The following is a 17,201-nucleotide window of genomic DNA, read 5'->3' as shown; positions in this document are numbered from 1 at the left end:
GAAAAAACAACCCACAGATACATGTATATTCAATGTAATTTTGGGAGCAAGACTTTCTTGCTTTCATTCAAGAGGAGAGAAGGCTGGGAATCAGGGAAAAAATGGGTTGAAAGGGATTTCTGGAAGTCTGGTTGGGCTGAAGATCCAAATCCCAGTCATGCATGGGCTGACTTCAAAGTTAAATCAGGTTGCTCAGGGCTGTCTCCAGTGGTTTCAGATACCTCCAAGGACAGAGATTGTGCCTACCACTGTCTTTGTCCCTTTTCCAGCCTTTGACCTCCCTCACTGGAAAGGTTTTCCTTCCTTACATTCAAACAAATTTCTCTGAATTTCTCTTTCTGCCTTCTGTGTCAGTTGCCTCTCAACCCCTTGCTGTGTACTTCCAAGCAGCCTCTGGCTCCATTTTCCCTGTAACCAGCCACATGTAGTTGAGTACAGCAGTTATTTCTCCCTTTTCCCTTCTTTCAAGGGCCTGAGCAAACATAGCTACCAGTTTTCTCATATGTCATGCCTTCACCACTGCTATGACATATGGCTGACTCATGTTCAACTTGTTCACCAGCATCTCCAGGCATTTTTCTGCAACAATGTTTTCTAGGTAGTGCCAAGCTTGTACTGTTGCATGGGGTTATTCTGTCCCAGGTGCTGGACTTGCATTGTCTTTGAACTTCATGAGATTTCTGCAAGCTCAATTCTCCAGCCTGTTTTGAGCCTTCTGAGCAGCCCTCCAGAGAACTGACAGCTTCCCTTCCCCAGCCAGCCAGCCATTTCACTGTAGAAGGCAATTATGTTGGTCAGGCAGAATTTGACTCTAGTAAATCCATATTGGCTATTCCAAATTACCTTCTTGCCCTTCATGTGTGTGGAAATTACTTCCAGGAGAATTTTCTCCATAATCTTCTTGCAAAATGACCTCTAGTTCCCCACATTCTCACTCTTGACTTACTGAAATTGGACATATTTACTATTTTCCAATTATTTGGGACTTCCTCCTGTCACCATGATCATTTGCAGATGTTAGAGAGTGGTCCCATAATGACATCAGCCCACTCCCTCAGGGCTTTTGGACACACCTGGTCCCACAGACTACTGCATGTCCACTTTGCTTAGTTAGTCCCTATTGATCATCTCCTATCAGGGGTGATACTTGGCTCCCCCAAACTCACAAAGAAACCCTGAGATGAAGGCTGTTTGTCTGAATTACCCCATGGAATATCATATGATCAGGTCTTACGCTATTTCATCAAAAAGAGTAAAATCCCCCAGACTGTGAGAACTGTAGCTATTTTGAAATATAAAGATGCTTCTTCCTAATACTTTGTAAAGCACCCAAGCTCCATAAAGGGGAAAGATTTAAAAGCCTGCACTCCTCATTTCTCATATGCTAACCTCCTGACAAGTCACTACTGAGCTTTTTAGATCTTTTATATATCATCATAAGGCACCTTACTTTCTCTATGCATTTGAGACCCTATGCTGCCAGGCATAGCTTCTGAATCTTGGGCTGGGTGAAGCACGTACAAAGAAGTCAGGTGTTGCAGTATTTCATGCCATGGCTTCTACATTTCTTTTTGAATCTAGACTGTAATTGCTGTGAAAAGCAGAAAAAAAGAACACCTGAAGAATTCAGATCAAATGTTGAACAACACTTGGCCAATTCACCTTTTGCATTTAGTCTTAAACTTTCTTTTTAACAAATTATTGACTTGGCTATATTAAGTATTTCATAAGTAACAGGTCTGAGCTTTATTACACCAAAAGGAAGAGTCCATGGGCCAAATACTTGGGGGTGCCTATGGGGCTTTATTGCACAGCAAAGTTGTAAATGAAAAGAATATTAAGTGTAGTGTCATCTTCTTATTTGAGATAGAGTAAGTATTATTCACATGTTTGGGAAAAGCCTCAAACTATTCCAGAAGGCAATATCAGCCATTTTCCCGTTTTTCTTTAAAAAAACAACCAAGTATCCCTCCATCTGCATCTGTGGGAGTTAGAACACCAAATAGAAACAATTACTAAATCAGGAATTCAGAGAAAGAAAAACTAATAAAATCAGGACCAAAAGCGTTCACATACATTTGGCCTAAATTTGGGTTATTATATTACAGAGGCCATTCATGCATGCATTTTTCTTAATCTGGTACTACGTGATAGTTACTATTTTCCTGTGTATCAAAAAGCACCAACTCCTGAAGTCATGCTACAAAGAACTCCAAAATGAATCAATGTTTTATCCTTGGTTGTAAGTATGTTCTGTTTCAACTTTACATTAAAGATTACATTATAGACAAAATAGGAAACAAAGCAGACCTTCTTACCTAGTGAAATTTTTCATTCAATTTTAAAATAAATATAATTATTCCCAAAAATATGTATTGAATTATTTTCATGAATTATGTTTACATAATTAAATTATTTTAAAGGAGACCTTGAGAAAACAGGAGGTTAGGCAGACCAATAGTAGTAAGTAGGAAAGTAAATTCAATGTGATTTCACAAAACAAATCATACTTATTTTTGTCTCAAACAAGGGCAACATGTGTTGGCAGACTTGTGAACTCATCTACAAGAAGGATTAGACTTCACTGTAGACATTCATGGTGCCATTTATTATCTCACGATGCAGCATTTTCTAATCCGTGTGGTGTTGTTTTAAAAACAGGCATCACACTTTCTGGTTAAAAAGTTGTCAAGTCTTATTAGCCCAGTAACCCTGTTCCTTCCAGGCTGGAGATAAACTAAGGCATTGTCAGATGTGTTGTTTGCTGAAAAACAAAAGGTCACCTGGGTTATTTTTCCCCTGTTTAATAGTTACACGTCACTTTTTAAACAGTATCATCAAAATTTCAGAAAGTAAGTTTAGTGAAAGGTACAGTGCATTCAATTATTAAATAGGAATAAGTTGTTCAGTTTCCCAGTATTTCTTTCTGATTTTAAGTCTTTTATCCTCTAAGTTTTAACCACCTATGTTTTAATAAAGGAAGAAAAAATAAAATTGCATTCAGGCTTGTGTATGTGCATTAAAAAACATTACAAGATGGCCTAAAGGTTGCTGAAGACTTTGCATTTTATGATGTTTTAATAGTAAGGCAAAAAGATGTATTTTGGTATCATCTTTCTGCATACTGAGTGCGGGCAAAATTAGAGCTTTTCAAGAGTCAAGAGCAGAAGAAGTAGTAGTATTTAGAATATTACCATATTTATTCCAAACCCTGAGGGGTGGAAGTGGGCAGTGGAGAGCAGGATGGGATCAAAACATAAATAGAATATGACAATTTTTTAATGTTCTGAATTGCAGATTTCAAGATATTTTCAAATGCATAACCAAAAGGAAACCTTTTTTTTTTTTGAAAGAAGAGAACTAAAGAGCATTTTAGCTTGGCTGAAGACAATCAGCTATTAATTCAGCATGAAAAAAAATGCCTCTGATTAGTACAGAATGAAAAAAAAACAGTCCTTATATATAAAAGGTTACATTATCTATTTAGAGTTGCTATACCTTTCAATGAGATTACAAATGTGGAGCTAATGGACTACATAGTTAATGGTCTGATTATAAGTAATTTCTCTTGTGTAAATATGGCAGAAAATTATATATACCTAGAGAGAATTAGAGCCACTTAGATCTTAGGATGTGCAGGGCTAGGAAGTCGGACTGACTGAGCTTTGCCTTCCATCTCAAGCCTTTCCTCCTTCATCACACACACAGCAGGAAAAGCTGAAGGATGTGCGCCTTTGAATTTTTCTGCTTTTATGGCTCTCATTGACTGATTCCTTTGAAGGTAGTAGTAGACAGCCTTTTCAGAGCTTGGACTGCATGGGGGCAGGGCACTGTGATGCCATGGGGATGCTCAGAAGACTTCATGTGCGCCTCTCTCAGTGTTAGACTTAAGCCCACCATCACCTGACAAAAGTGAAATTAGTTTCTTGTTACCCATGCTAAACTTGTGGATGAACATAAATGACACCACCTGACTCCTGCACATGCATGCCCTGCCCGGCATTCATCATCATGCCAAAACATTTGCCCTGAGGGACTGAGTGCCTCACTTCCGGCCAAGCTGCAGAACTCCACCACCTGCCAGATTGCCTCACATAGCAAGTCAGTTTAAATTTCCATATCTTTGTCACCCACAGGGCATCGTAAACATAGCATAAGCATCTTGGATTGATCTTGGATGTACATAATTATCATTTTCTGAAACCCAGCCCAAATACAATGTAAGGATGATAAGCAGTGAGGGAGGTCTAGATCCTTGGGCATGTATCTTTTATGGTCATGAGAATAATTTTGACATTTTTGTTCTGACCAATGATTAATCATGTATAGTTTTCTTCTAAAAATATATTCTAGGACCAGTCATGTCTGTATGCACTGTGGTCCTGAAATTCAGTATTCACAATGAGCAAAATTAGCACTTTTACTTGTGGTCGGGGGACACAGATCCATAGTAGCTGCAGTGTCAGGCAGGTGTGCTGGGATTTGGCAATTGGTAGCATGTTCAGTGCTTAGAGCTTGGTGTGGAAAAACTTGCTTTTCCAAGCAGTTCAGAGGTATCTCAGATGTCTCTGCTCTACACAGAAGGCATAGCCAGAGATGCAGAGAGACGCTGCTGCTAGCATGATAAACCCACTATATAAATCTTCTTTGTTTTCCTCCCACTTTAAGCTTCATGGCATATCTGTTGCTCCTGACAGCCCCCAGAGCAACCCCCTTATCCACAAGTGCCCTGGCTTTCACTGCCATCAAGCGCCCATAAATGTCAGAGAAGCCCATAGAGTTCTGGGGGCGGGATTCCTGAAAAATTCAGAGCAAGCATTGCAATGGAGAGGTTTCGCCAGCAGATGTCAGAAGGCAGAACGCAGATACACACCGCCTCACCAATTCCTGAAAAATCACATTTCTGTCCCTTCATGCTTCCCTTGCCTGCCTTCTCCACTCCTTCTCTCCTGGCACATATATGCATAACCATACAGAAAGAAAATCATTAAGGGAATACTGGCTTGGGGTTTTTTTGTTTTCATTGGAGCCTCACACATATACAGAAGATCCAATACCCTGTTAAGCTTCACATGACATATGCAAGAAAAAGAGTTGTCTAAAATTTGAAGTTGCTAAACAAGCTGAATAATAACAAGTTCTGTGAGCTCTGGAACTAATGAAGTCTCATTTTTTATGGATTTTACCTCATGGTTTATTGAAGCTTTTCCTATGCTGTGAAACTTCAAATCTTTGCTTTTTTGTGTAATGGTGATCCCAAGGGACAGGTTTTCAGAGAGATGCTGAAACATCTTTCTGTGGCTTTTCTCTTTTCTTCCCAGGCATCCTTCCTTACTGAAATTGAATAAATTTAAGACTACTACCCACCTCTCAAATTTTGTTGAAATCACATGGGGCTCCAAAGTGCACAAGGCTTTCTTCTGTAGGAAACCTAGCAAAAGAAAATGCAAGGACAGCTTAATCTATTACAGACTCAGATTAATGAGGCCGTTTATTTTATAGTTTAACTCTGCTAGAATTACTTAAACACCTGAAAATTCACAGGCAATTTAAATGTTCCATTAAGTATTCTGATGATTCCTCATTTTTCTACCAGACTATGAATTTATGAAATATACATAAATGTGTCTGACTGACCATCAATCTCTGTTTTGAAACCCTGTTCCTGTGACCGCATGTTAGTAGGTTACCTCTTCTCCCTTGTTTCTCCCTTCTTTCCAGAAGAGAGAAAGTAGCATGAAATGCCATCCTGGACATCATTTCCACACCCCTCCAGCAAAACTAAACAGGCATCATTGGTAACAGTGAAAGAGAGCAATTTGCCTTCTACTGGTGTCCTGTGACTTCCCAGCTGAAGTTACTCTGAATTTCTACAATGATCCCAGCAAGAATAAGATTAAACGCTCAGCACTTTTCTCTTAATGTAAGCTTGTGCTTATTCCAGCTCTTTTGAGCACATGTTTTTACTATGCCAAATTAATGAGTTTTGTTTTATTATTCTTTCATAATTTTAAGCTTTGATTAGTCTAGCTCTTAATATGTACATAAAATTAGTTTGATTTTACTAGCTATTGTTTAAATTAACACTCTTAAATTAATATATTTGTATTGTGAAGCTGTTTTTTGTTGCATTATAATGGTTACTTATCCTTCCTGACCTGAGATTATATTGCATCATAAAAATATAGCAACAGATTTTTAAAATTAAATAGAATTTGTATGAAGCATAAATAATAGTCATGTGGACTCATCTATATTCATCTATAATAATGATCCCTTTTGAGCTGTTTTTACAGAAATGGATCAGTTCTGTGAAAATTTAGAATGTAGCTAAAGAGTCTTGTGGCTAAACAGCTAAACAGAAATGTTAAATTTTATCACTTTCACATTTAAAATATCATCCTCGTCAGACAGATTCAGAGCCATTTCAGTGTCTGGTAACACAACTGTACAGTTACTAATGCAGTTGTGGGAGTCATAGCAAGCAAAATTTCTTAATGGTACGCCTGGAAATTGCACATATAGGTAAGTGCAAGCCAATTTACTCTTTGTGTAAACAAGCTCAAGAATGATGACGACAATTGCTCAAAACCAAAGTCCATAAACCTTATTAATTTTCTGGAGTTAAATTTGGGTGTGTTGGTCATGCACTTCAGTGATTTTTTTAAATAATGTAATGTCCACACAACACAAGCCAATACAAGCCTTCCCTTCACCTCCCTCCACAGTGTCACAGCTCGTGCTTATTCAGCTCACCTCCACTCTGACCTCCCTGTCCCAGTGCAAGTTCTGTCTGTGATGGTAAGCTTGTTCTTCATTTTAACTCCTCTCCTGTATTATCAAGGGCAACGCATACTCTCATTATACCTTTTTAGGCCAATGAGTCAATTTATGGAGACATCTGAATCAATCAGAACCACTAACAGAATATATGAAATTTTAATGCCATAGTTTTAACGAGACAATATTTTTAAAGTACTTACACTAGTCTTCAAATGCACATCCTGCTTATTCTAAAGAAAATTCAAACCAGCTTAATTGAATTGTCTCAAGAGCATAAAAGCAGGTTTCCCACTTGCCATTATCAGCCTTCAAAGAGACAAACAGGTGGACAAGAAATGATGGAAACAGGCTTTCCAGCAAAAACTGAAACTAAGGACTCTTGGGCTGTCACGGATTAGGAGGGAAGAACAAATGGTCAAGAAAAATGGTTTTGTTTCTAGGAGTGTAGTAAGTTAAGCTATCTCATCCAGTCCAAACTGAAAGCACACGAGTATAGTGGTGTTCTAGTGTATGGAAATCCAGACCTTCAGATGTTTTCTTGAATAAAAGCAACACTGGGTTACACCAAGCAAATTACTTTAATTCTGTAGGCTGTTGGATGTAGCTAAATCTAGTTGAAGTTTGTGTGTCTGTCCTCAGCAGATCGTGGAGGATCCTATTCCAGTATTCCTGCTTGAATCAATAAAAGGTGCAAATGGCTGGGGAGATGGAAATTCACCATTTTCTCAGAAAAAAATAAAGCCATACAGGATTCTACCAAAAGGACCTGGATGCAGAAGTGTGGATGACAAAAGGCTGAACACACATTTGGTTTAAAGAGACCACAGTCTCATCCTCAGTTTAATTGCTTCTAGCTTCAAGCACCTTTTCACACCGGGTATTTCCCTATATATTCACATAGATCACCCCAAACAGAAAGGGTGAGGAGAGTTTCTGTGAGGCCCACAAGGTTAATGCACTGAAAATGACATCTCAAGAGGTAAAAAAATTATCCAGCAAAACTTCACCACAGTGGTCTATATCACACTGGTGGGTCCTGTGGTCTGCAAGAACAGCACACCTCCGTTGTGCACAGCCAACCGCTTCGGCCAAAGTACTAGTCTCTCTTGCACTGCAATACAATCCAGGGAAGTTCTCTAAAATGCAGAAAACTGTGTCCCTTCATATGCAAATATGAACTGTAAAATAAAAAACATAAGTATGAGCACAAAAGCTGCAGGACAGTGATAACAGTGTGCTGTGACTCTGACTTTTGTCCACTTCAAAAACCAGGTCCCACCACTGGTGCAAAGGCCAGGCCTCTCCAGCAACTGTCCTGCTCCAGCACACTTGTATTTAGATGCAGGGAGATGGAGTGGGAAGGACAGGGAGGCATGGGGCAAACGAGAGCAACACCAGAGCCTGAGGGGCATGGTAGCTCTGACCCAGAGCTCTCTGAAACCACTTCTGCTTCACCATTACCTCAGGAAAAAAAAAAGAAAAAGACAAAAAATTACAAGATGTTTTATGCATTTGTTCAAAATCCTTGTAAATTCAAAAGGTAATACTTTAATTTTACAGGGTTGACTGACAATCAGTGATTTTTTTTTTTTTTTAATACATTATAGGTTGAAGGGCACTCCAAATGTCAACAGTAAAATAATTTTGTCAATATCTGAACCTATACTGACTGACCATCCCCTGAAGTATTTCAGGCTGCTTCTTTCAAGTGAAATCTTGAATCATCTACAGTATTTATATCAAACTCCAAAATAATAAGAAAAGCATATCTATATTTCCATTGCTAATGTGGTCCATTAAAAAATTTGTATTTATTCTAGTGTCAGCTAGCAAAAACAACAAAATGGAACACAAATTTTTTGCAGTCTGAAGCAGAGAGCAGAATACACTTTGTCCCAAGCACAAGGTTTAGATGAAGACTGGGGTTAAAGCTACAAAGTCAACAAGGTAAAGGAATAAAACAGGTGCCTAAACACTCCTGTTGATATATACCAACGAGTCTAGCTATACACATAATAACATTCTCAGACACAGACTTTCCCATTCCCACCCCCTCTTTCTCCCCCTGAATCCTAAGTCCTGTGCCTTGGATCTGCTTTCAGTCTGGATCAGCCATGTGCACTGCAGGAAATACCCGAGACTTAGTTCTTCCTAAGTACACTGTGGCAATTAGAGTCCAAGCCCCTGTTTAAAGGTGTCTTGCTCATGCAGGAAGGAGTGACAGTATTAAAGTTCATTATCCCTAAAGCACCGGTGAACCTGAACTCCAAACCCCACATTTGCCAACCAAACCCCTGTTCACCACCATCACTGATTGTTGCATTTCCCACTAGGCTGGAAGTGGAAATCACTTTCCCATGTACTATTACAAGAGGCAGATTGATCCCATTGCAGAAGGTGAAAGAGGCTTTTTGTGCAACAGGTTCCGGGATGACTGGATTGTATGTATGTACCACAATTTGCCATTGTTTCCTCTCACTACACTCCTGCATACACCCAGCAAAGGACAACACTGTCATTCATAGAAACAAGTTTCCTTTTTTACTTACTCTCTGAAAAATTCTCTAATCACCAAAAGCTCCTGCAGCTTCTTCTGGAATGCCAGAGCAGCAACTCAAGAATTTTTCAAATGTCTAAAACTTCTCTGTGTTTGAGATACTTTGATCAAAATATTTATTCCTCAGTCAAAATGTCTTATTTTTCCTTTTACAGATGCGCTGACGCTCTACTTCGAAAGGCTTTTGCTTTACAAGACTGTCTGCATATATTTTCAGGTTACAGTAAGTCTAACCAGATTCCATAGTAACAGTAATGTTTTATTCTAAAGAAGGTTTAGAAAAGCAAAGCAGAAACCACATATCTAAAATGTATAGTATTGAAATACACCTTTATGTAATTCTGAGTGCCACGTATAAAAAACAATATACCTTCAATGATATATTTCCTTAATGGCAGTTGTTCTAATGCATTTGGTACATTGCTGCATGTTCTGTAGGATTCCAGTGATACTTAGTTAATGAATTGAATGTGCATTTATTCATACTTTAGATAGCCAAACAGTAAAAATATGCTGAAACAAGTTTACTTGTGCCAACAACATTTAGTTCTGCAACTTGTCCATTGGCTGTATTAGGTCCTGCTATAAATCTCACCATTATCTCCTTCCACTTAAGCACCCATTATTTTTAGCCCACAAAGTGCAAATCTTACAAAACCTAACTTCTACATTGTGTTGAGATTTCATATATCTCCAACACCTAGTGCTTAAAGCCTACGTTATGAATCATCCTTTTAAAACCATGGCTCTTGCATCACATTGTTGACACACTTTGTGCACAATTAATGCACTTAATTTTATCTCTTGCCTTCAAAACCCAACAGTTCATTTAGCAACCACACAAGAGAAAATTTGGATCCATTCTGATGTGCAAATCAAACACAGGAATTGACAACAGCTTTGACATATCAGACAACCACGGCTAAAACCATCACACCTTTGAAATTAGTTTCTATGTTTAAAATTCCTAAAGGAAAAACATTTTTGAAGACACATACAAATGCTAACTAATTTGTAGCAATCTAAAATAGGGTGGGTTTTTGTGCAGAAAAAAACATTGAATTAAGGAAATGGGAAGTAATTCCATCTTGTGGAAAATGGCTAATTATTGCTTACATTAATATCTGATCAGATCATAAAAAAAGCTTATTTTTCAGACATTCTTATTTCAAGTCCTGGGCCTTTCGACTTTAACATATATTTAAGAGTATGTAAAACACATGATTAGGAGTAATAGGAATACAATTTATTAACTGCATTTGTTATTGCAAAACATAATTTTAATATTTCTATATAGCATATTTGCATATATTTCTTTTAATTCTTTGCCTACTGTAATTAGAAGTCATTCCTCAGGAAATTAAAAATAAAAAGGAATGCTAGCCAATATTTTAAAAATTCAAAATTGGATAAATTGGAAGACACTGGTTCTTCTTCCATTGTCATTAAATTAGGAATACTTCTGGGACACCCTTTGTTAATCTCACTGAATTTTTCTCTATCATCATTCCCCTATATTTAGATCTACAGTCTTTCTGACTTAACTTGTCCAGGATGCCTGATCCTAGACTTAGTACATGAAGGCAAGAAGGTAAAAGAAAAACTGAGCGTGTAGCTTTATACACATTTAAAAATTATCCATTCCTTTTTCAAGAGTCTTTTTCTCTCATATGAAAGATAATTTTGGTAATACTAACTACTAAAAATGTAGAAAAAAGGTAACAGTCTAATTAAATTGACTGAACAGAAAACCAACACATTTTTAAATGTTGGCTTTTTTCTTATGTCAACAAAAGTGTGTTATTGCAACAATAGCTAGTAATTTCAATTCCATCTAGCTGAAACAAGAGTTTAACGTGGTTATGTTCAGCCTCTGTGAATGAGACAGGCGATGCACAGACTGGATTAGGAATATGATTCAAATCTACAGCGCAGTCATTGTTTTATGTCTGTGACAGAAATGGGTATCTTAACTACATGCTATTTCTCCACCTCTCAGTCTGTCAAATTTATCCTGCATTTTCGTTCTCTCTTTAAAAAAATGTATATTCTTATCTGCTTCTGTCCATCATTCAACTCATGCTTTCTTGGGTTCCCCCAGCTTTGTTAAGTACTGAATTTTTGTTCCTGTATCTTCCCCTCACGTTTACCTTACAGAAGCCCTGCTTTGTCTTGTTTAACTTTAGTCTACAGTTATTTCTGCTTTCTTGGGTTTTTTACTGAACTTTTTCAAAAAGGCTTGCAATTCCAGCATTATTTAAAAATTACCAACTTCCATACAGTAAAAAAAAGGATAGAGAACAAAAGCAGCAGTGGTGGCACTAGTAATTGACCTTTTGTTCCACTTGGAATTCACAAAGCCAATTCGGCTAGTAAAATTAGCTCTATAAGGGTTCCCATCAGATTTCTCAACAAAAAGTGAAATTACCTTTTTTCCTAACTGTATGTGTGAACACTACATAGAAAATACACTCATTGTATCCATTCTAATATGTCAAGCTCTGTGTCTCATGCAGGTCCAAACTGAAAAGGAAGTTCACACAGCCACCAGTGGCTGTAAGCTCACCATAGACCACTGGGCAGGGGAAACCAAAGCCCTCTTTTGCCCCTCCACAAATTCACAAATGTGGTGTAGGTGGCTGTCCTGGTTCCGACCAGGACTGGGTTCATCTTGCAGTGGCTGGGAGGGGGCACGGCCAGGACGCGGGGCGTATCCTGTGCCACCTCATGTCCTTGCCAGTGGTGGGGGAAAGGGTGTCTCTTCCTGGGACAAGGAGTAGCTTCTGGCCAGCTAAGGGAGGCAGAGGGAGCAGTGGTGTGGTGCTGGCTCTGAGCCACAGGGAACAGCTGGGGTGGTGTGGCTGTGGTCAGGTTGAGCTCTTCGGTGAGCAGTTTTGCATGTGAATCACTCTCTTTCTTTTGTACAGTTTTGTTATTAATATTGTTGCTGTTACTGTCCATTTTCTTAGCTCATTGCTGTTTCCAATAAATTGTTCTTATCTCAACCATGACCTTCACCTTTTGGGCTTCCAATTCTCCTCTCCAACCATGCAGCAGGAGGGATGGGGGAGTGGAAGGGAGAGCAAGCAAGCAGCATGTTGTTTGGAGAGTCTCAGTGGGAGCACTAAATTGGGAAGTGCCACTCTTAAACCATGGTAGTGGTCTTGAAAGAAAATAAAAAGCGGCGAAGTGAATTATTCTGTATTACCTGTGAGTGGGACTTGCAGTTGTCTGTTATTTTTACAGAATTTATTGTGTACAGAAGTTTCCACTACTGAGATGCAGAGCTTCTCATATTCCCAAAAACCAAGTCATATTTTAAGCTTTGTTAGCCAAGTCCACTAATTGAAAACAAGAACTGAGAGCTTAAACTTTATGTTGTATTGGGAATCAATAGAATTATCAGTTTACACAGTTTGTTATCTGCAGCCCACTTGCTGAATGTCTGTGCTGCTGTACATTGTATTAATTGCATCCTTTTTTAGGATCAAGGTTTAGAACCACCAAAAAAAATGTTTATAAAAATTCATCTGTTAGCAATGAAGTCAGGCAAGGATGAAGGCCTTCTGATAGCTGGAAAGCCTGCCATCTCAGCTAGCTTTACAATATCCTGCATTCACTTCTATCACAAGCAGTAAGATATAAATCTGTATTACAAATGCTTGAGTTTCATTAGAGAAGGTAGGTCATTCATCATTATCTCCAGTGCTGTTTCTGTTTACCAGGTGGTTGAAAATTTGAAGATCCTCAGGCACTGTCTAGGACAGAGGTACTTGGAAACAATTCCTTAACAAAGCTTAAAAATTCCTGATAGAGCTTAAAAAAACCCCCCAGATTTAACACTAACATGCATTTTCCAAGAATGTGAGTTAAGTTTAGGTAATGTTCCATTAGGAAAAACACAATTGCTTCACGTGAAGCACTGGTAGTCCCAGGAAGAGTATTATTCTTGTCTCTCCTTGGCAATTCTTAAAGCTCTGCTTCAAATGACACATTGTATGCTTCGCTGTCTATATTTGTAGCACCTAATACCTATCTAGCATCTGTTTCTGTACTACAAATAGACTGAAGTCAGGAATAGGAGATCTTTCACCGAGTAACTGCAGTTATGCAACACAAAGCACAGAGGCATGGGTGGCTCCAGGTGAACCTTTTGGCAAAGTAAGTTGTTGAAGGTCCTGCTACAGCCTGATGAACAATGAAGCTGTTTTCCAGCACGGTGGATTGAGAAATATTTTCCCCAAAATTTCCAGGGAAATATAATTTCTGTATAAATTCAAGTTAGGCATAGAGATAACTTTCAGAGTGTAAAACAGTCTTCTTATCTGTCAAGCCCTGGTGTGTGTGTGTGGGGTGGGAACTTGTCAAAGTTCTTTCTAATCTTGGAGATTCTAACCCAGAAATGTGTTCCCGAAGTGGCTGAAAACCTTCTCGTTGTCCAGTTCAGTTCTCTCTCATTAAATGTAGCCATTAGATCCACAGGCCTCCCTAACACTTATCTTGTACTTCCTTGCCCCTCCTTCTGGAATTTCACATTCCAGCTCTTAAAGAAGATATGAATGTCATCACCAGTTGCTCTGAGGTCCTGGGAGTTCTTACATATTCGATATGATTTTTGTGTTACACAAATGATTTTGTCTTTATTTCAGCATCATCATCCTTACTGATAATCCTGACAAAATACTTACTTAGCTTTGTGCTACCATGTCTGCATAACAGCCTTACTTCCATTGTTTTTTGCAGTGCACGTGTCTAAGTAGCACTTTTTAGTGCTGTTTGTAACAGCTACATGCTACTAGATTTTACGTGCTAATTAGCTAATAATGCCTAACATCTTATAATACACGACTGGCAGCCTAAAATAATCCCTAGTGTTAGTTACTCAATGCAGCAGGCTGTAATGACCTGGGCAGATGAAGGGGGCTAGGTATACAATTGCAGGCTTTATACATACACCAGTCAGATCTACAAGAACAAGCTCTTGTTTTCAGATGTTTGTAATCAGCACCCCAGCCTTAAATTCCCCCACCATTTTGATTCTTTGAAATCTCTATACAAACATGAAGACAGAGAGAACCTGGTTATGTAATGTAATAGATGGCCTTATTCTTTTGTGTGTGTGTGTGAAATGCCAAGCAACAGGTTGCACTGTTTGTACAAGGTTCACGTTAAGAGCGACTGAAACAAACACAACAAATAATCCGTTGGTTTCTCCCAAGGTCTGGAAAAGCTAATGCAAGTCACACACACTATTTGAACTCTCAAACAGTGTTTGCACAACACAGACGGTATCATCATATGAATTATGGTGATCCAAACCACTCGTCTGGTAGCGAGGCATAAGGGAGCTAATTGTGCACGCGTTCAATTAAGGCACTGCGGGAAATGTCGCCCGCGCGTCACCCCCCGGGCGGGGGGAACGGGACGAGCGACCTCCCGGCCGCGAGGGGGCGCTGCGCCACCCGGGCCCGCTCCGGCCCCCGCCCCGCGGCTTCTGGGAAGGGCGGGGCCGCGGCCGCTCCCCGCAGGCGTCACTCCCAGCATGCAGCGCGGCGCGTTCCTGCCCCTGCCGCCGCTGCCGCTGCCGGGCGGAGAAGATGGCGGAGGGAGGCGCGGCGGATCTGGAGACTCAGCGCACGGACGTCGCGGCGCTGCTCAAAACCGCCCTCCGCAAGGGCGACACCTGGTGAGGGAGGAGCGGGGGGGCTCGGGCGAACCGGCGCGGGCGGCGCCCCCCGCCCCCGGGGGCGCTTGGCTGCTGGAGGGACCGACCTCCTTCCCCTCGCCCTCCCCCCACCCGCTCCCGGGGGCGGCTCGACGTCCCTCCCGCTGCCGGGAAAGTGGAGGCGGGTGACAAGGGCAGGGAGGCAGTGCTGTTCCCCGCGCTTCCCGCCGCTCGGTTCCCGCAGCTCCTGCCAGGCGGGGAGCGGCCGCCTGGGTGCGGCGGGGCCTCGGCCTGGGCCGGGCTGCGGACGGGTGGCGGGGAGGCACCGAGGTCAGCGCCCTGCGGGGGAGGGCAGGGAGGGAGCGGCGCGGCTGCCGGGGCGCGCTGCCCGGTGGCAGCCCTGGATGGCGGGCCCGGGGTCCGCAGGGGGCTTGTTTTGGCTGCGCGAGAAGTCCTGAGGTGGGGGAGAAGAGCTCTGCTACCAGGCGTTTCTTCCATTATCCAGGCCGAAATGGCCCCGGCTTCACCTTCAGGTTGTCAGAAATTATATTTGTAGCCTGGCCTGGGTGCTCTGATGCCAGTCCGTGGCTGTGATAAGCCTTGAGTTTAAATTTTATTGCGACTGTAAACGTGTTAGCTTCCTAAGAAAGAGTCCCTGAAGGTGCGAATGTATCCTTATGACGCTTTTTCGACAATGAACGTTTGAAAAATATGTTTTTCTGGTCAGTCGTAAAATATTTCTTAGTATGCGGTACAAATTGTCAACAGAATAATCCACGGCTGAAAAGAATTAGGTTAAATAAGCACCTCTTTTTGGCGTGTATTTGGTAATTGATCTTCTGTAGTTGTAGTTCTATGAGGCTAGGAAATGAGACTGTTTTTTAGGAGGGGAAAAAATAAGGAACTGACACTTTTCCACGACTCAACCTCTTCATCTCTTCCTGTGTGAAACTGTCACCCATAGACAAAGGCTGAAGCATTAACTTACAGAAAATTAACTATGAATACACAGAAGTAGAACTAGCCCACCTCATTTCAGCTGTCATCACTCACTGTTCCAGTTCTATAAAAGACTATATTTAACAGTGTTGATACTGCAGCATGTGTCAGAAGCATACATTCTGATGCATTATTCAAATACTGCTGAGTATATGTTCGGTTTTGGCATACGAACAGACTGCTCTTGAAACTGGAAAAGTGTAAGCAACTAGAAAAAGGAAATGAATTCACATGGTAGTGTTGAAAATGACCAGTGGTAATAAAAGTGTGCTCAAGCTTGATGATTTTCAAGACTGTTTTTTTATGGTTCTGTTGGGTACTTCCCAGGTACTAAAACAATGTCTCAAGCAGTTAATACTGTTCAAAGTGATAGTACTTTTATGACAAGTTGACAGCATGACCGAAACAGTAAGTTTACTGTGCTGTTTACTTTTTTTAGTATGTTCAATATTTTAATACAGAAGAATCAGTTATGTGGGAAAAGCTTCTAAATGTTCTGCTAAAATATATCTAGCTGTGATTGACACTGATATTAGTCAAGTGTTGTGAAACTGAATAAGCTACAGCAAAGTCCCATTTAAGTTTTACTCGTGAACTGTTAAATCAAGCTACATAAATGTGTATTCTTGTGCGTTCATAGGATTTATACTTAGACTGTTCAGCTATCTTCACAAATTAAAGCGTACAGTTAGTCCAAATGCTTTAAGTATTTTGGTATTTATGATTTAGGTATTTTGTCAATGGTTTTTTGATCTTTTGGGACATCAGCAAGGAAACAACAGTTAAAGTGCTCTAAGCCATGGTTCAGAATTGCATTCATTTAGTAGTGAATACTGCCGCAAAAAATTTCAGCGGTGCCATACCAGCTTGTTCTGTTTGAGCTTTAAAGCACTCAAATGCAGTCCTTTCAAAAAAGCTGGCTTATCCTGACAGTCTTTTCCATGCTCTTCAGAATTTAGAGTGGAGAGAACAATAAGCTACATATGGAAAGTATAAAGCTTTGGGGGTTTTCTCTAACAAAAAAGCAGCTAAAGAATAGGGCAAAGAGAGGCATATCTTAAAAGCATCTATGAAGTGGCTGCTGAATTTCTTCATTAGCTCTTCATGTACGCTGCAGAGAGAAAGAAATAAAATTGACTTGAAATGCAACATTTTTTAGAGTTAGGTATTGGAAAAAGGATTGCTAGTATTATAAAC

The 17,201-nt window shown here is 40.2% G+C and overlaps 1 protein-coding gene across 4 annotated transcripts in view; it reads left to right on the top strand.

Moving 5' to 3' along the window:
* Positions 1-14,877: 14,877 nt before the first annotated feature.
* Positions 14,878-17,201, top strand: part of USP15 (ubiquitin specific peptidase 15) — a 61,678-nt gene continuing 59,354 nt past the window's right edge. For 2 of the 4 annotated variants that reach the window (XR_007203080.1, XM_048300866.1), the window contains exon 1: positions 14,878-15,026. Coding sequence is in view for 3 of the 4 variants with exons in the window: in XM_048300866.1 (XP_048156823.1) it covers positions 14,938-15,026 (89 nt within the window). In the remaining variant the exon portion in view is untranslated. The remainder of the gene's footprint in view (positions 15,027-17,201) is intronic. The other 2 variants (XM_048300865.1, XM_048300864.1) reach the window with 2 other exon arrangements.

Source organism: Corvus hawaiiensis, chromosome 4 (assembly GCF_020740725.1).
Source record: "Corvus hawaiiensis isolate bCorHaw1 chromosome 4, bCorHaw1.pri.cur, whole genome shotgun sequence".
NCBI lineage: Eukaryota > Metazoa > Chordata > Aves > Passeriformes > Corvidae > Corvus > Corvus hawaiiensis.
This window is presented reverse-complemented; position numbering and strand designations above follow the sequence as displayed.